Genomic DNA, 9,457 nt, shown 5'->3' on the forward strand with positions numbered 1-9,457 from the left:
AATAATCAGAATAATAACGGACGATCAAATGCACCCAACCAACAAAGCCATAATCAGTCCTGGCGTAACAATCAACAACCTTGGCACAACAATCAACAATAACAGTCTCCCAACAACAAGCTCTAATGCCAACTCTGTGATAGTAGAGGTCATATTGCTCGTGTATGCCTCTTTCACAATCATCTTCAAGTGCATACTAATTATGTTGTACGCTTTCAGAATCAGTCAGAACTATGGATCATTGACAGTGATGCCACACACCATATTGCCTCAGACACACAAAGTCTAGCCACTATGTAAGACTACCACGGTTCGGAGGATATAGTCATGGGTAATGATAATACCATTTCAATCTCCCATACTGTTAATGTAAACTTTAATACATCAAATCACCAATTTCATCTCCAACATATCCTTTGCTCTCCGACTATTAAAAATAATCTAATATTTGTCTCTAAGTTTTTTCAAGATAATAACACCTAAATGAAGAAAAAAATTCATTTTTATTTTATGAAGGATATGACTACGAGGACATCATTGGTTGTATGAGTGGCCATCGGATGATGTTGATGGTCCTCCCAAATTCGTTGTTTCATACCACTTGTGCCATCAATGATTAGGCCACCCTAATCGTCAGGTTCTAAATAATTTTTGAAAAAACTACACAAAATAGACTAATTGTGAAACTATTTATTTAAATTGGATACAACCCAAACTATTTACCATTAATAGACTCATGGCTTAAACTATTTACCCTCTTACCCCATTTTCTTCCTTTTAGTTTTGCGCATGATGTCATGCTGATGTCAGCATCACTACTCCTCTTTGATACCATCAGAGTATATTATATTCTGATGGTATCAAACAGTTTTTTCTTGATACCATCAAAGTATAATATACTCAAATGGTATAAAGTAGTTTCGCTGAAGCACTGTCTCTTCCTTCTTAATACTATTAGAATATATTTATACTTTTATGGTATCAAACATGTATTTACGCCAGTGCCTTCCCTTTTTCCTCTTTGATACTATCAGAGTATATTATACTTTGATGGTATCAAACAATTTATCAAGCAGTTTCTTCTTGATACCATTAGAGTATAATATACTCTGATGGTATCAAGAAGGAAAAGACAGTGTTTCAGCGAAACTGCTTAATACCATCAGAGTATATTATATACTTTCATGCTATCAAATGCACGAGATAGTTAAAAACAAGGGGTATGAAAGTAATTGGGTATCCAATAATAAATAGTTTCCTTTTTTGGGTATAAGAATAACTATTCCATAATTTTTTGCATTCTTTTTCTTTGTACTGGCATAATTATATAATTTGTCAAACCGTCAACCATATGATCTGGCAGTATATTATTATTCCTAGAAAATAAACATATATGTATGTAGCCTAACCAAGTTTGTGCAACAGTGCAAGTATAAAAATTCTAAAATGATGCAATACCAATTAATTTTCTTATTTTCTATTAAAACTAATGAATTAAGTATGAGGAATCACTGAACGTGAGGGGTAATCATAGGAGATATAATTGATCGATCTCAAGTCGAATAGTTGACAAATCTGATGTTATAAATAGTTCTAAATTAATAAGAAGAAATAAATAAGAAGAAGAAGATGGGAAAAGCAGTGATAATGGTGGTGAGACTTGTTACTTTAGTTTGCCTTGTGGGATCCCTCATCCTCCTCCTTACAAGTAATCAGTATTCCGACAATGAACGCCTTTTCTACACAGACGATCAGCTTCTAACTAAATTTAACGATTTTCGTGTTTATGTGTAAGTATTTCATATTAATTCTCCTTGTTTTACTTATAGGAAGAATATTAACGTAATATAATATCGTTTCTTTCAATTGAGCACCTGAATGTATGATAAGATGTTCTTACTGGACACTTTATAATATTTGAATAGAAAATGTCTAATAAAAACATTTAATCATGTGTTCAGATGACCTCATAGTTCGAATGACTAAACGAAATTAAGATTGTGTTAGATATGTACTCTTACGATTGGTGGTGATTGCAGTTATATGCTGGTTTGCATTGGCGTGGGATTTGGTTATAACCTCTTTCAAACACTTCTCTCGCTAAGCATTGGAGTTAGCCTTTTAGATCTATTTGGTGACATGGTAACTAAACCAAACATTTTATCTTTCACATATACTTTCTTCATTTCAAAATAATTGAATTATCGAGGTGTTTCACACCCTTTAAGAAAAGAATATTAAGACATTAATTAGATGTTATTTTCCATTTTACCCTCATTAATAATTGTAAAATTACTCTTTAGAATGACTATACATTAATTAAAATTTCTTGAACTCACCATGCAGGAAATCTAAATGAAGAATAAACATGGAAGAATATATATTCTAAAAATATTCTTGAAGATTGAACAATTAAGTAATTTGAAATATGAGAAATGTCTCAACAATTCAATTAATTTAAAATGGAGGGAGTATATGTATTCTCTTTTGATTTCACAACTCCTGGAAATGTTTAATTTTACACGCTTGGTTAAGTTGAAAGCCGGTTATTTTTTGAAATTTATATCATACCAAGCTTTTAGTCATTTTATTTTGCATAAAAGAAATGATTATAATTGACATCCAATTGTTTTCCAAAATATCATATATGTTGAAGAAAGAAAAATATATATTTAATAAGTGAAGTACGTTGTACGACTGAGACAAATAAAATAGTATCATTACCTCCAAATTAGCTTAAAGGTTGTAAGCTACTACTTTGCGTAGTTGCGTTCTATTTTGCCCCTAATCTATTAAAAAAATTCTAACATAATAGTATGCCCTTCTCTACCCCATTTAAATCTTCCCCTGATCCGTTCCGTTAAGACTTTCCTCGCCCTGCTTTGTCCTTCACTAATTGTCATCTCTACTTTGAATGCTAATTACATGTTGGCTTGTAGTTGTTTCTACTACCCAGGTCCAACGGGAAAAATATATCTAAATGAAACATTATTTTAAATTTAATATTATAAAATATATTTTATACAAATAAATTTATTTGGTACCGTTCGATTACTTTTTTTTGATTTATTTTTATAAAATAAAAAATCTATCAAATGATTTGATACGGTCATAAATTTATATAGGAATTTAGTGTTTTTTTTTAATCGATTTGATATAGTTCATTTCAATCGGTTAAGTCGGTTTCTAAGAAACCGTTGACATCCTGTGAAATTGTAATTGAATTTTTGTCAAATGTAGCACTTCTATATTATATGATGCAGTATTCTCTTGGTACTATTATAGCATGTTAAATGATATATTGATAGTGTGAAAATTATTGTATTATATGAATTCACAAGTTTCTACTGGCTTGTCCTGTTAATTTGAAACAGATCATAACAAATATACTGATTTCAGGCGCAGCTGCAACTTATAATTTTACACTGGAATTGAACCGCACAACCGACCTAGAGCCCAATTGTTTCTTCAACAAGATCTTTGTATCTGCAGGGCTTTCTCTACTAGCAACTCTCTTCACATTAATGTGACACCCCGGAAATTTTTTCGCAAAGACTCGAACATTTCTTCATGTGAGTGTAGACTCGGACCAGAGGACTTGAAATTTTTCACATGAGTTAGGATGAGTTCCTAAGTAATTGAAGAGCGTTAGAGGTGATGTGGGGTCATGAAGGACCCCTAAGACCAAATCAAGCCAAAGAATTCGTCGTGGCTAAGTTTGAGGAGGAGTTCGCATGAGGGGTTGGCTTATAACGACTCTATCTTTTGAAGTATGACGATCTGGGTGGCCCACGACCTACTAAATTAAAGTTCGTCGAGTCTTCTTTCCAACGCCACCAAGATTGCGATTTTTGGAGTTCGGAGTCAAAAGTTATGGCCATTTTACTACGGACTAGCACAGTAGAGATTTTTAGGCCTGGGTTACAATTGCTGGAAAACTGGGCTTGGCGCCGCAGTGGCGCGATGCGCCACTATCGAGCCAGAAATATGCCTCAGTAGTTTGGGCTTTGGCGCGGGGCGCCACTAAAAGGTGTGCAGGGTTTTTCAAGCCAATTTCCAGAACCCAGAAAATATTAGCCTTGGCGCTGTAAGGGCGCGACGTGCCACTATCGCGCCAGAAACATGCCTCAGTAGTTTGGTCTCTGGTGCGGCGCGCCACTGCGAGGTGTGCAGGTTTTAGGCGTAATTGGCCTGGCGCTGCAATGGCGCGACGCGCCACTATCACGCCAGGTGTATTTTTAGCCTATTTTCAGAACTTTTGAGGAAGGGTAATTTGGGAACTTACCCAAATTATAGATGTATCACCCTAGACTATTTTGAGATCATATTTTTCAGCCCCCACTCTCTCTCTAAAAGCCCTAGGAGCTTCTCTCTCTCTCTCTCTCTTCTTCTTCTTCTCCATTTCCAACAAGAAGGGTCCAAGAGCTTCAAGGTTTGAGTCCTCCATTGAATACCCAACCACAAGGTTTTCTTCAAAGTCTTCAAACAAGGTATGTAAGGCTAACCTAAAATATGGTTTGAGTTCTTCCATATGCCCATAGATGTGTTGGTTAGGAGTTGTGAAAGAGTTGTACCTTCTAGAAAGGTTTTCTTGAAAGTTTTCCCTAAACTATGGAATGTTTTTAGATACAAATGGTTGATTGATGATTTTAATGACTTGAGTTGCTAAATAGTTATTTTTTATATTATTAACTACAAATGTATCTTTGTATATAGATTTATAGGTATTGACGATATTCTTGAGTTGAGTTTTGTTGAGAGTATGGTTCATGTTTCATTCACATGAACCTAAGATGAGATTTCTAGTCATAAATGTCTTGAGGTTGAGATGGATAGTTGTGTATATATATATGTATTGATTGGAATGAAAAGAATGAATTGATTAGTTAAGAATGTCCCTTTGCTTCTATAAAATGAACATATGACAAAAATAAGGATTTTGGAGTAGATGTTTGATGATTGATGTGATGATGATACTTGACAATGATGTGATGATAATATATGATGATGATGTGAATGATGATATATGATGATGATGATGATGTGAATGATGATATATGATGATGATGTTTGATGACGATGTGAATGATGATATTTGACGATGATGTAAGTGAAGAGGTTATGTTGATGAGGATGTTGTGTGATGAAGTGGATTGGAGTCTAATGTAATTTTTGTGGTATATGATGTGCATAATTTGAGTTGATTGGAGTCTTAGGAATATTTTGAAAATAAATGATCTTTTGAGGAGGAGCTTTAAATAAATTATTTGTGAACCTTTTTGCATAAACTATTTATACACTATATTGAGTCTAAAGAATTATTAGTTTCATCTTTGATTTAGAAAGGAGTTTAAGTATGAGTTGAGTATGAGGAGCCTTTAAATGAGTTGAGTATTTTTACATTAAAGTATCTATTTTGAGTTTGAGTTAAGGAGTTGAAATTATATGTTAATGTACATAATATTTTATGCATTCATTGAGTTGAGATTGTATAAATTTTTAAAGAGAAGAGTTTGATGATTTGATATGAGTCGATTTGAAAGAAGGTCCAACGAGGCTTGATTGAGTTGAATTGAGGATAGAGTTGATGAGTCGACAAGGTTCTAAATGAAACTAGCCGTGAGGGCTTGTTTGAGATGATTGGATGGAGTCTTATGAGCATGGAGTCATGGGAGGAGTATCGAGCACCGAATTGGGCAAGAGTATAGTCCATACTCGAACCCAATACCTATGTTGCCAAACGTAGGGGGGATTGAACCGTTAAAGTCGGATGCTTCCCCGAGAGATTTGTCCTGACATTATAGGACTTGGTTGGATTGGATCCATGATTGGTTGATTCGTTCATACTCTAGCAAAGTATGAACGGATGCGGCAACAACGTCGGTTTGTTGTACTTTCACTGGCTCATAAGTGATGGTTGTCGGTTAAGAGAAACTCCCATTTAGGTCTTGATAGTACTCCGAGTCAGTTGAGTTGAGTGAGTTGCTATATGCTTATGAGTTAGTCCTGTCTAAACTATTTCTTGTTAGACTTAGGACACTTGAGTGAGTTATTACATATTTGTTGAGTTGAGTCCTTTGAGTTGAATTGTAAAATGTTGCATAATTTGATTTGCATATTTACTGAGTTGAGTCCTTTGAGCTGATTGTTGAGTTGAATGTTGAGTAGATTGTATGTGGTCGGATTGGAGTAGATGAATTGTGATGGGATTGAATAGAATGGTATGTGACTAGATTGGATTTGATTATTGAGTTGATTATTGAGCTGAGTGTATATAATCAGATTGTACATGATTGAAAGGGATCGAATTGTAAATGATTTGATTGAACTATATTATACAAAATTAGACTGGATTATATGGTATATGATTGGTCTCTGTCTAAACTGTATCCTTACTTTAGATTTACGACGCTTTATTTGAGTCCCTCTTATCTTCCTGAGTTGAGATATTTGAACCAACGTTACTCTTCCTTGAGGTATGTTTCATTCTGCCATTTTACATCCCAGTACATTCCACGTACTGATGCCATTTGGCCTGCATCGTTTCATGATGCAGAGACAGGTTTATGAGATCGTCAATAGGAGCATCATTGGGGATCTATTTGCACTCAGCGTATTGGTGAGTCCTCCCCTACATTCGGAGGACACCGTTTGTGTATTCTTGCATCGACTTAGCCCTTTTTATTTTTATTTGAGGTATCCATGAACATGTCATTGACACCAATTAGATAGTAGTGATAGAGGCTTCATAGACTAGATAGTGATGCGTCGATTGAGTATTTATTTCCTTAAAATTATTCTTGTCAAACTATTTATAATGACAAAATTTAGAGTTGATTTGTTGGCCTATGACCTTTATTCTTTGAGTTAGATTGATGTTTGAGTTGCCCACCGAATATTCTCTTTATTTTCTTGTCTTTCGCTGATTGAATGAATGAACGGATGTGTGATCAGGCTATGTGGTTCGCTTGGGAGCCAAAAATGGTTTCTGAGTGCCGGTTACGTCTAGGGTACCCTCCCAGGGCGTGATAATTAATCTCTCTCATTTCCTCACATATTGCTCTAAAGGGTCTTTCCCATTGAATTATTGAAACAAACAAACATTCCATGTACTATATATGAATTTTCTTTCATTTTCATTTAACTTTTAGCTTAAAAAAGGAAAAAAAATTCAGTTGAGTCAAAAAGCTGATAGTGCAGGTTGGATCTTAGCCAAAATTCGAAGTGTCTCCATGTAAATATTCATACTATATCTATTTTCAATTGATATTTTACTAGAATTAATGCGCGTTTTGGGAATTTTACAATGCACATGCATGATTGGAATGAGAATAAGTATAGAAGTCATCCGCCTTTTGAACAGACTGGTAGATAAGTATATGGAGAGGAAGAGGGGATTCACATTTGGTGTTTATTAATTTAGATAGGGCACACAATAAAGTTTGGATGCTAGAGGTGTACCCGTGGCTTATACTAAACTAATTGAGGACATGTACGATGGAGTCAAGACCAGGGGCCAGACATTGGGAGGAGAGTTGAGCATTTTCTAGTTATGATGGGGTTGCACCAAGGATCGACTCTTAGTTCGTTTCTTTTCATATTGGTTATAGATGAAGTAACACACCATATCCAAGGTGAGGTGTCATGGTGTATATTATTCACCGATGACATTATTTTAGTTGACAAGACTAGGAGTGGAGTTAGCACTAGGAGAGAGGTTTGGAGATAAATATTAGAATTTAAAGGGTTCAGGATGAATAGGACCAACACTATGAGTAAGTTCAATGATGTTACACTTGAGGTCGGCATGGAAGTGAGGCTTGAGTCCTGCATCATCCCTATGAGAGGATGTTTCAAGTACTTGGGATCTTTAATTTAAGGTAATAGAGAGATCGACGAAGATGTCTATAACACCCCCCAAAATTTTTGGCTAAGATTCAAACATTTCTTCACGTGAGTGTAGACTCGGATCGGAGGACTTGTAATTTTACACATGAGTTAGGATCAATTCCTAAGTAATTGAAGTGTGTTAGATATGTTTAGGGGTCATAAGGGATCTCTAACACCAAGTCGAGTCCAAAGAACTCCAATTGATTAAGTTTTCGGATTAGTTAGTATTAGGGTCAACTTCAAATGAGTATATCTCCTAGAATATAATGAACTGGGTGGATCACTACATACCAAATTAAAGGTCGTCGAATCTTCTTTTCAACGCCACCAAGAAGGTAATTTTTAGAGTTCGGAGTCAAAAGATATGATGATCCTAAGACGAACTAGCACGACATAAATTTTAGGCCTGGGCTGCAACTGCTGGGGATCTAGGCTTGGCGCCGCAGTGGCGCCACGCGCCACTATCGCGCCAGGAACACGCCTCAATATTTTGGCCCCTGGCACAGCGCGCCACTATGAGGTGTGCAGGGTTTTTCAAGCCAAATTCCAGAACCCAGAAAATATAGCCTTGGCGCTGTAAGGGCGCGACGCACTACTATCGCACCAAAAATGTGCCTCAGTAGTTTGGTCCTTGGCGCGGCGTGCTACTAACCGATGTGCAGGTTTTTAGGCGTAATCAACCTGGCGCCGCAATGGCGCGATGCGCCACTATCGCGCCAGAAACGTTTTCAGCCTATTTTTCAGAATTTTGGAGAAAGGGCGATTTGGGAATTTGTCCCAAATTATTTATGTATCATCCTTGAACATTTTGGGGATATATTTTCAGCCCCTCTCTCTCTAGAAAAGCCCTAGAAAGATCCTCTCTCTTCCTCTTCTTCTTCTCCAAGTCCTTCTTTAACAAAGAATTGTTCCAAGAGCTTCAAGATTCGAGTTCTCCATTGAAGACCCAACCACAAGTTTTTCTTCAAGTCTTCACTAAGGTATGTAATACTAACCTAAAATATGGATTGAGTTCTTCCATATGCCCATAGATGTGTTGGATAGGAGTTGTGAAAGATTTGAACCTTCTAAGAAGGTTTTTCTTGAAAGTTTTCCTAAACTATAGAATGTTTTTAGCTACTATTGGTTGATTGATGTTTTAATGACTTGAGTTACTAAATAATTATCTTTCATAATTATTGACTACAAATGTATCTTTGTATATAGATTTATAGATGTTGACGATATTCTTGAGAGTATGGATTCATGTTTCATTCACATGAACCCAAGATGGGATTTCTTTGGTCATAATTTGTCTTGAGTTGAGATGGATGGTTTTGTGTATATGTGTATTGATTGGAATAAAAAGAATGAATTGGATAGTTAAGAATGTCCTTTTGCTTCCATAAATTGAACATATGACTAAAATAAGGATTTTAGAGTAGATATTTGACAATGATGTGATGATAATATTTAACAATAATGTGATGATAATATTTGACAATAATGTGATGATAATGTTTGATGATGATGATGTTTGATGATGATGTGAATAATGGTATTTGACGATGATGTGAATGAAGAGGTT

At 35.5% G+C, this 9,457-nt stretch overlaps 1 protein-coding gene across 1 annotated transcript; it reads left to right on the forward strand.

Annotated features, from left to right (window-relative positions):
* The first annotated feature begins 1,629 nt into the window (after positions 1-1,629).
* On the forward strand, positions 1,630-7,029 carry LOC129887571 (CASP-like protein 4D1). Its single transcript, XM_055962729.1, has 4 exons — positions 1,630-1,790; positions 2,040-2,142; positions 3,375-3,526; positions 7,023-7,029. Exons 1-4 carry the CDS (start codon positions 1,630-1,632, stop codon positions 7,027-7,029), a joined length of 423 nt encoding a protein of 140 aa, XP_055818704.1.
* Positions 7,030-9,457: the final 2,428 nt, after the last annotated feature.

The sequence above is a fragment of the Solanum dulcamara genome, chromosome 1, assembly GCF_947179165.1.
Source record: "Solanum dulcamara chromosome 1, daSolDulc1.2, whole genome shotgun sequence".
Lineage (NCBI taxonomy): Eukaryota > Viridiplantae > Streptophyta > Magnoliopsida > Solanales > Solanaceae > Solanum > Solanum dulcamara.

What these genes read in the sequence shown, in the direction of transcription:
- LOC129887571 (XM_055962729.1), top strand. Translation starts at nt 1,630, where the DNA reads ATGGGAAAAGCAGTGATAATGGTGGTGAGACTTGTTACTTTAGTTTGC. An exon ending in AACGATTTTCGTGTTTATGT is followed by an intron (nt 1,791 to 2,039) that starts GTAAGTATTTCA and finishes TGGTGATTGCAG; the next exon opens with TTATATGCTGGTTTGCATTG. An exon ending in TAGATCTATTTGGTGACATG is followed by an intron (nt 2,143 to 3,374) that starts GTAACTAAACCA and finishes AATTTGAAACAG; the next exon opens with ATCATAACAAATATACTGAT.